The 16434-nt window shown below is 37.3% G+C and overlaps 2 protein-coding genes across 3 annotated transcripts in view; both read right to left on the bottom strand.

Annotated features, from left to right (window-relative positions):
* LOC107717492 (kelch-like protein 20) overlaps positions 1–9778 on the bottom strand; it is an 11507-nt gene extending 1729 nt beyond the window's left edge. Inside the window, exons 1-10 of one of the 2 annotated variants that reach the window (XM_016524258.1) lie at positions 9332–9778; positions 7722–8048; positions 6477–6620; positions 3633–3819; positions 2947–3093; positions 2686–2814; positions 2135–2311; positions 1055–1201; positions 810–975; positions 158–373 (exon numbers count right to left, since the gene is read on the bottom strand). In XM_016524258.1, coding sequence (XP_016379744.1) covers positions 250–373; positions 810–975; positions 1055–1201; positions 2135–2311; positions 2686–2814; positions 2947–3093; positions 3633–3819; positions 6477–6620; positions 7722–8048; positions 9332–9622 — 1839 coding nt within the window. In that variant the 5' untranslated portion in view covers positions 9623–9778 and the 3' untranslated portion in view covers positions 158–249. Of the gene's footprint in view, positions 1–157; positions 374–809; positions 976–1054; positions 1202–2134; positions 2312–2685; positions 2815–2946; positions 3094–3632; positions 3820–6476; positions 6621–7721; positions 8049–9331 lie in introns of those variants that run through there. The other variant, XM_016524257.1, reaches the window with a different exon arrangement.
* A 4287-nt stretch (positions 9779–14065) lies between these two features.
* LOC107717481 (pyrroline-5-carboxylate reductase 1, mitochondrial-like) overlaps positions 14066–16434 on the bottom strand; it is an 8634-nt gene continuing 6265 nt past the window's right edge. Inside the window, exons 5-8 of the mRNA XM_016524244.1 lie at positions 15835–16056; positions 15624–15716; positions 15366–15529; positions 14066–14575 (exon numbers count right to left, since the gene is read on the bottom strand). Coding sequence (XP_016379730.1) covers positions 14410–14575; positions 15366–15529; positions 15624–15716; positions 15835–16056 — 645 coding nt within the window. The 3' untranslated portion in view covers positions 14066–14409. The remainder of the gene's footprint in view (positions 14576–15365; positions 15530–15623; positions 15717–15834; positions 16057–16434) is intronic.

The raw sequence follows: 16434 nt of genomic DNA, 5'->3' as shown, positions 1-16434 counted from the left end.
GAAAGATTTTACAAATTTTTACTAGTTTTTTTTTATTTTTTAATTAATAATATTTTCACCTGAAAAGTAAATATGCATACAATGTAGTTATTTTAATACATTTTAAATTGTTACTTTGTAAAACAATTAATAAATCAAACTTACTAATGCCTCTCATTTGCGTAAGAAGTTGTGGCGTGACGAATCTGCATTTTGGCGGATAATAGTGTAGTTTATACTGCTTGCCTGTTGCATGGCGTGAATGGCTATTCAGTGTTTTTTACAACATACAACAACTGCAGAGAAATCTAGACCAAACCAAAATAAAGTCAGATGAAGATGCTGATGCCGTGCTCGTAAAGACGATCCGCAGGACCCTCCGCTGTAGCGGGTTCTACATTTATGTCAGGAAGAGGACTATTTACATCCAAATGTTATTTGATTTATACAGAACAAAACCTAGACATAGATTTTCTAATATAAACTGATTAATCAGCCATTTGCAGTAAGAATGACTAAATAGGCTATTAAGTGTTTGTGTGCCTGCTATTGTGCGTTGAACTTGCAGTGCTATGTATCTGGTTGCCATGTCAACCCACATGCGCTTATTGCTGCTCTAAGTAATCATAGTATAAACACAGTGAGTAAATTAGTACGTTTACTATAGAAAAGCTAAAATGTCTTTCTAAAATGTATGTCTGATACTGAGAGTTTGACATAGTGAAGTTCTTTGACGACGGGCCAAAACAGCCAGCAGATGGGCATTATGCAAATATATTTAACGTAGCTATGAGATAATGGCGCGACTACAAACGTGTAGTATCTCTCACCTGTCCCATCCCTCCTCTCCTCCTAAAACGTAAATCTTTCCGTCCACCACCGCCACGCCGGGTCGATAGCGTCTCTCCTTCATGGGAGCACACATGGTCCACTTGTTGGTCTTAGGGTCGTAGCACTCCACCTTATCCGTGTTCTCGGTGGAAGCGTGCCAGCCGCCTAGAGAGGAACAACTGTGATCCACTGCTCTACAGGATAAGACTCAAATGGCTTAGGAAATAAAAGCCTCCATATTCACCTATGACGTATATTTTGCCCTTCAGGATGCAGGCAGCAGATCCAGAGCGGGCGATCTGCATGGGCGCCACCTCTGTCCACACGCATGTTTTAGGGTTGTACGCTTGTGCCAAGTTTGTGCCGTCGCCATCTTCTAAAACAGCACCTCCTGTGGTTTCAGAAAGGGAATATTACACAGCCCTTGAAAAAACTATTTCTGCAAAAACGACCTAATATAACCTACTTTGATTATGCCGAGTTAAAACTTTCTATCAAGTAGTTTTTTCACAAAATAAAAACGAAAATTTTACACATCAAAATATCAACAGCAATCGAAGTTCAAAAGTCCAAAATATCTTAAATTGTGTTCCGAAGACGAACAAAGCTTTTAGGGGTTTGGAACGACATGGAGGTAAGTGATTAATGACAACATTTTCATTTTGGGGTGGAGTATCCCTTTAATGACAAAAATAACTGTTCAGAATGTATAATTTTGCTAACAATCAACAAAGGAGTTGAAAAATAAGTTCAAATACTCTGTAATTTTCTGATGCTGTTTGGATGTAGCAAAACACCCACAGATGTAGCAGAAAACATCTGTGCAATATTTGCATTTTCTTCTGTCACGGACCATTATTCTAACCTTAAAATCTGAATTATGCATAAAATGTCTTCAGAATCATACATGTGAAAATCAGCTGATAATTGAACAAATAGTTGTAACCAGGCTCAGAGGAAGATAGGAATCGTATCTTAGTGGCAGTTTTTTTGGCGATAAATGGATGATTCAATACTTTTCTCACCTTACAAATGCTGCAAAGTGTTAATATTTTGTGAGCAAGTGTGACGTAAAACAGGCACTGTTTTTGGTATCAGCACCCCAAAATATTAATATATTACCAATAATTCAGATATTTAAGAGTATGCTATTTCTGCACTACAAGCATTGATTGGCAGTGTAACCAGCGCCTTTTAGACATTTATTGTCTATATTTACATTACATTCTATGTTAAACAACAGGCCACATGATGTCCATGTAGTAGGAATCAAATGTTCATTCTACAACAGTGTCTGGAGCTTAAGTTGGAGGAAATCTGCTACCTGTCACATAGAGTAATCCATCCAGCGCCACCACAGCTGGACTAGTGACCGCCATCTTGACCGATTCCATGAACTGCCATGTGTTTGTCTGTGGATTATAACACTCAACAGAGTCCAGACGAGAGCGGCCTTCCCAGCCGCCCACAGCAAACACATATCCATCCAACATCACCAATCCTAAAAAAAACAGGACTCTTGAACACTCTTGTTCATTTCAGGACAACAGTATCTTCTTTATTTCCAAACAATGGTAAGAAATAAGGCAGGGTGTGATGCTGCATTCCACCCCGAGTTGGAAGTGACCATGAAAAAATTAAATTGCCTGATATTTTGAAAATGATGTTTAAAAAAAAAATGGGAATGCTATCATTAGTTTTGCAGGTGTTCTACAATCAACAAAAAATATCTCCTTGCAACCTTATGTGGAACTTTGACTCATTGGAAACAAAGTAAACACTCCACTGCACTTTCCCATCTTTTGGAGCTGAACTGAACGCAGCATAAACCACCTGCTCTTTTGTGTACGTTTGTACAAATTTGGTGGCCATTACCCAGTTCTGATCTCGCCACGTTCATGGGTGCCATCTCTGACCAGGAGTCAAAGCACGGGTCGTAGCGCCACATCTCTCGACTGGCCGAGCCGTCTGGAAACTCACCACCAGCCAAATACAGCATGGAGCCTGAAAACAGCAAAATCATTACAAATGCATGAATATTTAATATACCGCCCAGCCCTAGCTATCAACTAAAACCATCACTGAGCAATTGACTCAGGAAGTTGACAGCGATGTCACATCCTTTAACACACTCACCAGACACGACTAAGCCGTGTTTGCTGACAGCGAAGGGCAGGCAGGCCAGACTCTTCCACTGGCTGGTGAGGGGATCGAAACTCTCCACGCTGCGCAGCACAACCTTATCATCCTCGCCTCCGACGGTCACAATCACCTCAGCCGTGCCTGACCGAGACAAACACACAGCAGCCACTGGATGATTACACTCATCAAGAAGACACTCTGCTTGTTCCAGATGAAAGCATCCCAGGATGCACCTCATGATGTTGCTGAGAGAATGTCAAGAGCAAATATAAGAGTTCTGACATTTATCACAGAGCAGGGTTATCGTGAACACTTAAAGTTTCTATGACCATTCTAAATGTGGAAAATAGTACTAATCAGTAAATGCATCAAAACGTTTGACTGGCCTATGACTGACAGACTGCAACGGTTTGAGTTAAAAATCTTCGTTTGTGTTCTACTGAAGAAACAAAGTCACCTACATCTTGGATGCCCTGGGGGTAAGCAGATAAACATTAAATTTTCATTTTTGGGTGAACTATCCCTTTAAATATTAATTGTTCTCATACTTATGGCTCACTTTCTCAATGGTGACAAACTGCATTCAGTAACTTTAGCTCAGCTATCGGTCTTATAACAATGACAAAAAAGCCAGACTTAAGAAGCTGTTGTAGCAGGACAGGTTTAGGGACTGTGGTCACCTGTTGCGCGTCGAGGTCGAGCTCGGGGGCCGTACAGCTCTCCTCTGCGGTCCTGCAGCAGTAAATAGTCCTTGGCTTCAGAGATCAGCTTCTGGCACTTGTTCGATTCCTTCACAACGTCCAGAGTCTCGATGACGTCGTGAATGTAGTACGGACTGATGAGGGGCAGCCTGATGTGCTCTAGAACCTAATGATGGGAGAAACTTTAAAGTGCCCCAATTACGCCATTTTTAAGGTTCCTAATATTGTTTTGGGAGTCTCCTACAATAGCATTACATGCATGCAAGGTCAAAGAACGCTTTCATTTTCTCAAAATATGCATTTAATATCACCTCATTTTCCAGCGATTCTCAAACGATTCGTTCAAAGAAGTTCTAAGATTCAGTCTCTCTAAACCCCTCCTTTCCGTGAGCCTGCTCTGCTCTGATTGGTCAGATGGCCTAGTCTGTTGTGATTGGTCTACGGCGTACAGCGCGTGTTGGAAACGATACTGCCGTTGGCATAGTTCCGTATTTTGAACACTCTATAAAAAATACAAATATCTATTATTTATCATACTTGTGATCCAGTCAGCTGGTCCAAATAAACAGGATACTGATCCATCTTTCAACAGCAAGCGTTTAGTGAATCCCGCGTTGAACTCCCCGAGATTAGAGAAGCAGTCGTCAGTAAAATTACGTGTTTGTGGGCGGGGTCAAGTTGTTCGCTGCCGGCCAACGTAGAACATAGGCGGGAATTATGCAAATGTCTTACCCTGTGACATGCAGCCGTAACGGAAGTGGGATTCGAACTACTAACGACTCGTTTAGGCTGTAGAGAGTCGATTCTTTATTTTGGGAGACAATAACTTTATTTCTGTCAGGACCACTATCGTCAAAATGATAGCTACTTAGCATAAAGTTTGGTTTGGCGGTATGGTGAGCTTATATAGGAATGCCGCGATAGGTGTCGTATTCCTATAGGTAGATGTGATCAGCTGAGAATCAGCTGATGCAAGCTTGACTCACGTGACCTGCCAAAACTAACGCTAACGCTTAATTTATCGTGCACTTTCGGCTTTACAACTTTGCTGATCGTTTACATTCACATACAGCTACATTACACACTGCATGAAAGGCACTATTGGAAATGGCATAATAGGGGCAACTTTAAATGAACTGAACCAATTGCTTCGCAAAATGAGTCACCGTTTCGACGGTTTCTGTTGCAAATGTTTTATTTAAAGTGTAATCTATATATATTTAATATGTGTTATTTTAGTAAATCATAGGGCTTGTTTTGTTTGTTTTATGGAGAGCTTGGTTAAATAATGGCAATAAGTGACTATGAACTCTTTTTATTATACAAATGTGTCATTAAAAATGTTTACAAATTTAAATGAAAACTTCAGTTTCAGTAAAAAATTCTGATACAATCAAGCATATACTCAATAGAATACTGTCACCCATAATGCAATGTGTTTGACTTCATTTTACATTTCTTGTGTGACGAATGAACCAGACGCGATATATAGCACAATATTGCACAGAATCTGATTAAAATGCATCAAATAACGCATTTAATTTTGATAAGTGAATAAAAATGAATCAATTGACAAATAAATAAAATCTGGTCTCTTTGGAACGCTTGAATTAAACCACTCAACTCATATGAACTACTTTTCCAATGCGTTTATGAATTTTTTGAAGCATCAAAGTTTTGATGGAATGGACTTTCAACGGAGGAACAAAAATCTCTCAAGGTTTGAAGCGACATGAGGGTATGATAACACAATTTTCATTTTGGGGTGAACTATCCCTTTAAACCAAATTATGAGTAATAGTGATAATGACACTTGTCTTAGCAAACGCTACTGATTGCAACTTAAAATCAATCCTGTTCATTCAGAACTGCTTTACATTCCCATGAGATATGCAATGAGCTTTTCTCAAGAGCTGTAATTAAGGTCTAGTCTTTAAATAACTGCATAGCAACAATGATATGTAAACACCGCAATCCGACCCCATCCAATCAGGGCTAGATTTACGCTTCTCGCACATCCCTGTGAAGAGACTGTTCTCTTCATAATCATAGCCTGTAAGGAGCATGTGACCTTTCGCAGGCTTAGTTCATCAAAACACATAAAGGCGGCTAATCCCAGACATCTGCTGGAGCTCCGTCACCACCCGCTCTACTGAGATCATAATACAAACCTCCCATGGAAACACCACTCAAAAAAACACCAATACGTGGAGCTTGCAACACAGTGTCTAACCAGGACTAACACAATAAAATGATAAGGGAAATGTTATTTCGGCTATTAAAATCTTTTTGTCCTAGCTGCAACCTTAGACTTTAAATGCAATGGAAATGTCTATTACATCGCAAGTCTTAGTCCTATAGTCCAAGTCTTCTGAAGAGGCACTTTACATAATGAACAGATTTAATTTAGGTTTTTATTCACATATCAACATTGATCAACATGCATACATAAAGCACATCAACTACGTTAAATAACAGCTAAACTGTACTCTACGAAAAGGTCTGAAGACTGATACTTCACAGCGTGACTTCTTAGTGGAACTGAAAGAACACAAACTATAAAGCTGCAGATTTGTATAGCATTGCAGGAAAGTGGAGTAGATTGCACATTTCTACATTTTGGATTTCGCATTGTTTGCTATGTTGAGTTTATGTTATAAAAAAGATGCAGCAGAGTGTGACGTTATATCATGTCTTAAGAAATTCTTTGTGTGTTCAAAATGTCTAGTTGTGACCGCAGCATAAGTGATAGAGCATTACTAGAGTGCATCAATGGAGAATTAGAATCAGTTGGGTCTCTTCCTGAATACATAAAGATGTTACCTTCTCGAAGCTCTGTCTGCGTGAGGAGTTCTTCTCCAGCCAGACAACAGCCGCCTCAAACACCGTCTCCTCTTTTGGCACGTTAAGATGGTCACTGGAAATGATCTCAGTCAGTTTATCGGCACAAAGAGACAGAAACTCCTCCTGATGAGGCGAAACAGAAGAGAAAGAAGGCATAAGTTCATAGTATAATGAACTCTTAAATGAACAAGGACGCTTAGAATCCAATTTAGATAAAAGAATATGACTTTTGTAATGTATTCCGTCAATTAATATATTATGTAATCATCTTTATACAATAATCAACAATTATGATTGTCATAATATTGCAGCCCTAGCCTATTAAGAGTTCCTGTTATTTTAAATGTATAATTCAGATACTCTCTGTAGGCTATTTAAAATTGCATTAATCTCATAACATCATGCAACTGTTGTGTAAATCCATTTATATCACCTTTGAGCAGCATTAAAGAGACTGTGTAAATAAACATAAATGCCATGTCAGATGCAGCTTCTGACTTTTGTTGATGTTGATCAAACAGGTTGCTAATTTGAATGAATCAATTGATTACATATAGATATTTAACAGATTTTTTCACGCATTGTTTTTGCTGCATTGAGCATTATAATCAATCACACATGTATCTGCAGAGCATGTGAATGCAATGGCCAATCAGAGGAATTTAGATAAAAGAATATGACTTTTGTAATGTATTCCATCAATTAATATATTATGTAATCATCTTTATACAATAATCAACAATTATGATCGTCATAATATTGCAGCCCTAGCCTATTAAGAGTTCCTGTTATTTTAAATGTATAATTAAGATACTCTCTGTAGGCTATTTAAAATTGCATTAATCTCATAACATCATGCAACTGTTGTGTAAATCCATTTATATCACCTTTGAGCAGCATTAAAGAGACTGTGTAAATAAACATAAATGCCATGTCAGATGCAGCTTCTGACTTTTGTTGATGTTGATCAAACAGGTTGCTAATTTGAATGAATCAATTGATTACATATAGATATTTAACGTAAAACACAGATACATTTAATAGTATAATTATAAAAAGTTGCATTTACAATTGTAAAAATGCCCCAGGAAATAACTTCCAGGGGTCAAATATTGCCCGTTGACGCAAAAAGTTCAATTCTAACCCTGACAAGGCCCTGCTGTGGTAATTGAGCATCACTTTAAGAGCTCATCTAAAGTGTAACGCTCCTGCAGTCAAGTTCACCTGTTGGCAAACGGTGCTGAAGTGCTGCTGGATGTATTCCATGCTGTGCCGCTCCAGCTCTCGGCACGAGTGCGCCTCGGCGAAGCAGTGAATGCCCACACAGTTCATCTCGTCCATCTGGCGCTCCATGAACCTGCAGCAGGCCTCCCGCACCGCCATCACGTCCAGCAGATTGGCGGCCGCCAGGAGCGCCTGCACGTTAGCCTTGGAGATCACCACCTCCGCCGTGTAGGCGTAGCTCACCAGCATGCCAATCATCTGGGGCTCCACTCCGTTGATGGCCACCCGCTCCTGACGAGACTCCATCAGGTCGGTGGAGAACATGGCCTGTGCCAGCAAACCACCACAACTTTAAGCATCGATTAGGGAGTTATTGATCCATGAAGAACAGTATATGTATTAAATGTATATTAATAATTTAATAGATACAATAATGGAAGATTTTTTTTTTTACTCATTTTTTAAACTTTACTCTTCTATATTAGCAGGAATCTCAAAATCAGATTTGCATTTTAGGTTTTGTTGCATTTTAGATTAAAATATGTATATGTATATGTGGGTCAAAGACGAAAAAGGGTTTAAGCATAAAAACAATAAGTGTAACACTGCTTTAAATTGTTGTTGTTTTTCCCCAAATAAAAATGTAAACATTTTCTGTTCAATTTAATTGCAATTTTGTTTTTCTGAGCAAAAAATAAATATCATACATTTTTCCCTGATTTACAGAAGAGACCCACTAAAATGTCTCAGTGTGTAACACTCGTCAGGCATATTTACAACAAAAATCAATTTATGACATATTAAAAGACTAATAACTTTCACCCCAAATACTAATTACTTGTAATTTTACATTTTTTTTAAATTTGCCACTATCCTAGGTTTTGCACAATTGTCAGTAAGAATTTTTTACTAATTTAAAACACAATCAAATTTAATATGCTCCCTTATTCTTTTATATATTTTAATATGTACAAGTCCGAATAAGCATGTTGTTTGAATTTTTACATAAATATTGTGTTACACTGAATAACAATATAACATTATTTCAAACACATTTTGACATTTTATTCTCCAAAAACTTATTTGAAACCTTAAAAGTAGACACTTTACTTACATTTAATGTGCTTTCTGTGGACATAAAATCACTTTTGTACATTTATTTTGATGCGGACATCTTAATGTCTTTGACCCATGTATATATAAAATCAGATTTGCATTTTAGGTTTTGTTGCATTTTAGATTAAAATATATATACACACACATATATATACATATATATATATTTTTTTTTTCAATTATATCCACTGATATAAAAGGGTGTTTTGGGAACTTTTTTTCAGGGTTTGAACAAATAGCCTGTAAAACAAAGGATTGCTTAATTTAACATTTCATTTTCATTTAACATAGCTCTTTTTTTTCTTCTTTCTTCTCTGTGTTGATTCTAGGGGGAATATGCAGAATTCTGCATATTATAGAGCACTCATGTTACATGGGAAAACAAAATTATATGAAAATATCGGATAAAGTTTTGCCAAGTTTAGCACTGGCTATTATTTAGGTCAAGGACTATTCCTATTAGGCAGCCTTTTGACAGAAACCATGATTATTACCTGAAAATAAGAGCTGAAGGAGGCCAGTACAATACGGTGGCAGGGAAACTCCTGGCCTCCGCAGCACAGAGTCACATCGCAGAAAGCTTTATTGAGCCGTAAGCTGTTCAAGCCTTCCAGCACTTTGTTAGGATGCCGCGCTTCCACAAACACATAGTCCTCGCTGTCCAGAGACGACAGAGGGAAAGCAGAGTCCTCCACAGAGGGAGACGGAGGGAGCGTGGAGGTGGACGGAGAGGTGGCCAGCAGATTCACAGCCATTATTTCCATCTCAACACTCTGACAGAACATATGAGAAGAGCATAAAGAGTACACATGAGTTCAAGCAATGCAACATCCTATACACCACAAAAAACAGCAGTTTCTAATTCTTGTATAATAAATATGCATGCAGGCTTTTGACCTCAAATCATTTGAAAGGCTGAATGGAATGTTTGTGTGTGTGTGTGTGTGTGTGTGTGAGAGAGAGTGTGTGTGTGAGTGTGTGTGTGTGTGTTTCTAGCAGGTATAGAGTTCAACATGTTTCATAAAATATATATTTTATATAAAACATCGTTCATAAATCATTTTCATAAACCTAAGCATTTGGAACTTTTTTTTTTGTTTCACTTTTTAAACTTTATTTTACTTCAACAACAATCTGCCATGGGTCTTCTTTAAAAAGAGACCAAACTTAACTCTGTGCTACCAAGCTTCAAATTTTCATGACAGTTTTTTGACATGGACATTTTTGTCCACTATGGACCTATGTGTGACTTTTTTTAATTGACGCACAAGGGTTAATGGGAGAAACTAAGCTTTTCGAAGATCTTAATCAAATGAACTAACATGAACAAAACTGAATATTACATGGCATTTTATATTTTGTTATTTTTTTAACGATGTAAGTACTTTGAATAATTTCTTTATATTTGTGCACACATACTAGACATAGGTCAAAACATTGACAAATTTGGCTGAATAAAAAAACCCAGAAGTGCTACTAAATAAAGAGCCGTCTGGGAGCCGAAAGAGCCGGTTCTTTTTGCTGAGCTGAGCCAAATAATAATAATTAATTCTCAATGAAAATGTCTCAATGTTCATACTAGTGATGTTACGTATGACACTGAAGCTTCGAAGCGCGCATCGGGTAAGCAGCGCAACTTCCCACGAAGCTCTGTGCCGGAGCGCGTACTGTTTTCAGAGAATCACGTGATCCGCAGAAAATGAAGCCTCACTATCTGTCCAATCACGTGCACGTGTCGGAATGTTCGAAACCCCAGATCTTACTTTACAAGTAAGTTTTCATTCAGACTTATTCAATTACATTTTTTAATACCCAGCCATACAAGTAATATGAAGAATAAAAACTATTTCAGAAAAAAAAAATATATATATTTGGCATATGCAATTCACATTATTCTTCTGTTACATCATATTGATATTCATATTAGCATTTAATGCCACAGTTTAATGGGTACTTAAAATAGGAAATGATTACTTTTTATTAAAAATAATATTTAAAAGTTTGTCATTTAAAAAAATATATTTAAAAATGTTAAATATTATTTTTACAATAGTTTAGGCCCTGAGGCCTAGAGGTCTAAGGGCCTAGAGGGCTCTGAAGGTTCCCCACTGGGGTAGGTGTAGGGAAGGCTTTATTGTCCCAATAAGGTGGCATCCATTTAATAATTTGAATTAAAATGATAATTTACACTCAATACGTTATTACTGCATACTGTTTTATAATGTACTATAATACTGAGGTGCAGATAATTGCCACTATTTGCAGTAAGTAGTATAAATAGCAGAAAACCCTGCTATTTTAACAGTGTAAATAGAATCTATCATTATCTGCACTTAGTGTAAATAGCATATTGTTAAAAATACTGCTATTTTCACTTAGTGTAAATAGCATCTAATTGCTATTTACACTTAGCGTAAATAGCATCTATTGCTATTTGCACTTAGTGTAGATAGCCTTTATCGCTATTTACACTTTGTGCAAATAGCCGCTGCCATCAATGTTAAAAATTGTTGATTTGTCAATGTCAACTGCATTGAATCAATATCACTTTTGCACCTGCAATTAATGTTGAAAAATGTTGAAATTTCAACAAACCACAATTATTGTGATCAGTGTTTGCTTTAGTTGGGCTCTTGATTATTGTATTGTATTGTAATGTTACGTTTTCATTGTTTGTTGTAACAGTGTGCCAAGATACGTTTGTTGAGGCAATGAAAACTAAGATCCACTGGGATCAGGTGATTGTACATGTAATTATTGTGAGGTTATCTAAATAATTGATCATGAGTGTGTTATTAATGTGTGATTATTGTTTGATACTACAGTGTGAGAGAACAGAACATTTAAATCTGTCAGGAAAGATCATCTTTAACATAATTTACTAATAGTTTAGTATTTTTATTACAGCTTGCCACTCATCACAAAATGTAATCTACTCCAATTTAACTTTAAAACATCTCTCTCTTTATTAATGCACAAGTGTTCTCACTGAAACACTATTGTACACACTGAAAGAGGAAAGAGAACTAACAAGCGAAAGTCAAGAGCCCAACTAAAGCAAACACTGATCAATAATGGTGGTTTGTTGAAATTTTTTCAACATTATTTGCGGGCACAAACGTGATATTGATTTGATGCAATTAACACTGACAATTTTAACATTGATTCAATGATCATGCATCGGTGCTCTACTGCTATTCCTGCAGCTCCCGGATGTGCAATGGCGAATTTTCTGCCGAATTTTAACCACCGAATTTGTGGAAGCGAATTTGGAAAGTTAAATCAAATGGACCGAAATTTGCCTGTCAAATATTATACATCGTATTTTTAAACAGATTTAATATTTTGGAAGTGAACTCTGGAAGGTGAATATGAATTATTGAATTTTTAATTATGAAATTTATTACAGCTTGCCACTCATCACAAAATGTAATCTACTCCAATTTAACTTTAAAACATCTCTCTCTTTATTAATGCACAAGTGTTCTCACTGAAACACTATTGTACACACTGAAAGAGGAAAGAGAACTAACAAGCGAAAGTCAAGAGCCCAACTAAAGCAAACACTGATCAATAATGGTGGTTTGTTGAAATTTTTTCAACATTATTTGCGGGCACAAACGTGATATTGATTTGATGCAATTAACACTGACAATTTTAACATTGATTCAATGGTTTTCATCTGCTCTCTTGCTATCAGGGCACAATAAGTGCATAAGGAAGTGTGATATTTGCCACAAACAGTCTGTTGCAGGAACCAGTGTGAAGAACAAAAGGTCATATGAAAATACAAGCAATTCCAGTGTGAGAAGCAACTTCTGAAGTTTTCATATTAATGAATCATGACTATTATTACAACTAAGGGCCAGATATACTAACAGCTTGCACAAGCGCAAACCCTCTTTTGGCATTAAAAAAAAACTACAAACAAAAAGATGAGCAGTGAAACATTAGCCATGAAAGGTGGACACAATTATTTTTGCAGCTGACCTTAATGTATATGCATTTGTAAGAGTTTGCCTTTCAGACGCAACATTTATGGGAGGAGAGCATTTAAATAAATCATGCAAAGTGATTTACTAAGGTTTCTGGTAGTCAATTTAATGGTATTTGTGCCATTATTTACCGCACAGAAAAGCATGTCTTAACACATTTTGCGCCTGTGTTGTTAGTAGATTACCTGCACCTGATTATCATCGGCTCTTGGGCATCACATACTAAATAAGTGAGGTACATTTGAATCGCCCAATAGTGCACTATATTCAGATATCTTGGACTCCATAAACAACTATGTTAAATTTCAGGACCTAAAAATGCAAGCCCTGGAAATACAAGGCATTAAAATGCAAGCACTGTTAATGCAACGCATTATTTTTTCAGTTAGTGCTATTCAACATGCTTTTTTGTTTCAAAGACATATGGCATTATTTTTTTCCATAAACATTAGCCATGAAAGGTGGACACAATTATTTTTGCAGCTGACCTTAATGCATATGCATTTGTAAGAGTTTGCCTTTCAGACGCAACATTTATGGGAGGAGAGCATTTAACTAAATCATGCTAAGTGATTTACTAAGGTTTCTGGTAGTCAATTTAATGGTATTTGTGCCATTATTTACCGCACAGAAAAGCATGTCTTAACCCATTTTGCGCCTGTGTTGTTAGTAGATTACCTGCACCTGATTATCATCGGCTCTTGGGCATCACATACTAAATAAGTGAGGTACATTTGAATCGCCCAATAGTGCACTATATTCAGATATCTTGGACTCCAAATCGTAATGAATATAAGTGTTCGCTCTGCAGGGCACTGCACATGTACACCTCGATAGATCCTCTCACAGGAACTGAAGTGGAGGATTTACCTTTATGAATAAATGAATGAATGGGAATTGTGTGTATGGAAAATCTGCCATCTTTGATTCAAGTGGTCATGTTGTTTTCAGATAAATATAATCTATTCTCTCTAGGGGCCACAAGAAAATGACATCATGACAAAACTGACCGGCTGATGGAACAGATACAGCAGAGCTGTTAAAAGCCTGGTTTGCTATAATTAAAAAAAATGCTTCAAATAACCTAATGGCCAATCATTTAGAAAATGTTTTTTTTTCTTTCTCTATTTGGAGTACACAGAAATACGGAACAGTACTAAGAGTTTATAAACTGTCCAGAAGAAAAATAAAATGCAAATATTAAATGTAAGAATTTATTTAAATAAAGGGGGAAAAAGGTCAACTTCAAAATTAGAAATCCTACTATAAATGCTTTAATTATTATTCAAGTCAGCCCGATACACTTTGCAAAATACAGCATGATCTGACTAGATCAGACATAGATTAATAAATCTTTACAGTGTATATCAAGAGAAACTATTGCTTAGAGTTAGTCCAAACCAGCATAATGCAAAACCACAATATAGAAAATGAAGAGAACACACCGTACAGGTTATAAAAAAAAACTCACTAACCAGTTTATGAGAACAATTTAAAACATTTTTTGGTATTTTAGTGTCTCATCTGCAATTCCTGGAGTGGTTTCATCCTTCAACCAGACGTGGTGCTGATGAGGTTCAGTTTTTCTTGTGTTTGGAGGTGCTGCTGTTAAAGAGATTGAGTCCGGTCCTAACACCGACCCCTGCTGCCGTCCCACCCGGCTGCTGAAGCACCTTGTCCAGAGTCGTCTTCTTTATGGCAGCGGGAGAAATCTTCTCCTGGTCAGCCAAGTGCTGAAGCTCCCTGTCAAAAAGAGTGAGCATGAGTGAGCAATGTCCTTCTGGAAGACAAAACTGTTTAAAGAGCCTATCAAATAGGAGCTTTGCTGCTAGACATCCATGTCTGCAGACGACTACATGAAGGTAAACATTTAAAAATTATTAAGATAAACAGACCCACTTTATATTAAGTGTCTTTAAATATTATGCACATTTGCATTAACATAAATAAGTACAAATTTAATTGAAAAAAACAAATTATGTAATAAAATAAATAATTAGAATAAAACAAATACATATGAAATAGATTAAAATAAGTAAGTAAATGAGCAAATCAATATAGAAATAGCAGCAAATGTGTTTTACAATAAAACATGAACACAATAAGTAGTGTAACTGACAATTTAACTGTTTTGATGTCAGTACATAGTAAAGATACCTAATATTCAGAATTCAGACTTCACTGACACTATTGGATGAGAACTGACCTGGATAATGACACTAACTTTGCAACATTGACACTGTAATTGAACTGAACTTAATCAACATTCAACTCGATTGAGCTGAATAATCACACTGTGTATAGTGTTGTTTTTTAAGGACAAGCCCACTTCAATATATCCTGCCTCATCTTCCTTTTTCTATAGAATATATGGGAAAATGGGAAACAAAACTATGCTTATCAAGTCATTTTCAAGGAATATGACTTAATAAATTGTGAATTATGATGAAGGGTAGATGAACACTAGCTGAAAATCACTCATCTGAAATTCGATCGACTTCTTTCTAGTACCACTTTTTTTTTTCTGCTGTACCTTGTTCTAATGCATGATGCCTCCACAGCATTGATCAGGAGGCTACGGAAGCCGCCACTTTCCATGACATGCAAAGCGTGGATCGTAGCACCTCCAGGTGAAGCCACGTTGTCCTTCAACTGTCCGGGGTGTTGCTCAGACTCCAGGAGCATTTTTGCCGCCCCCTTGCAAAACACATCATTGTACTGTAAATCTCAGACACAGAGAATCATCAGACTATCAATATCAGAAACGTTTCAGAGATTGTCATGCACTAACAAGAAGGGCCTGAGCTCCCAGTCGCACAGCTAGTCTTCTGGGGAGTCCCATCTTCACCCCTCCATCAGCGAGAGCGTCGACAGCTAGGAATGCCTAAGATAAAAAGATATATACAGATATATATAAAGAAGTGAGAGGTGGATGTACAAAGGAAGCTACAAGGAGCACAATGGTTGTTTAAACTCCCATATATTCCTTGGTTGTCGCTTACATAGGCTGGGCCGCTGCCACTAAGGCCAGTGACGGCATCAATCAGGTCCTCCTCCACCTCTGTGCAGTAGCCCACACTGGCCATTAGCTGCTCCAGGAGCTTCCCATCCTCCACCTCTGCATGGGTGCCTGTGGCGTACACCGTGGCCCCTTCACGCACCACCACTGGAGTATTCGTCATACAGCGGATTACTTTAGGTGCGGGGCGGTACTGCAGCAATTTCTGCAAATATAAGAAGCTATGAGCTGATATATAATTTAATTGATGTGCGATCACAGGTGTGCATATATAATGTGGCTCATCCATTTAGAATTAAGAGTGCAGAATCTGTATTAAAGGGGTCATATGATGCGATTTCAAGTTTTCCTTTCTCTTTGGAGTGTTACAAGCTGTTCGTGAATAGATAAGATCCCTAAAGTTGCAAAGACTAAAGTCTCAAACCCAAAGAGATATTCTTTATAAAAGTTAAGCCTCGTCCACGCCCTCCTAAAACGCCTCGTTTAAACACGCCCCACATATCTACCTCACTATGTGGAAATATTTACATAATGCGCCCAAATGTGCACGCAAAGAAAGAAGGCGTAACTTTATTCTCGCTGT

This window comes from Sinocyclocheilus rhinocerous, unplaced genomic scaffold (genome assembly GCF_001515625.1).
Source record: "Sinocyclocheilus rhinocerous isolate Xijiao unplaced genomic scaffold, SAMN03320098_v1.1 scaffold393, whole genome shotgun sequence".
Classification (NCBI taxonomy): Eukaryota; Metazoa; Chordata; class Actinopteri; order Cypriniformes; family Cyprinidae; genus Sinocyclocheilus; species Sinocyclocheilus rhinocerous.
This window is presented reverse-complemented; position numbering and strand designations above follow the sequence as displayed.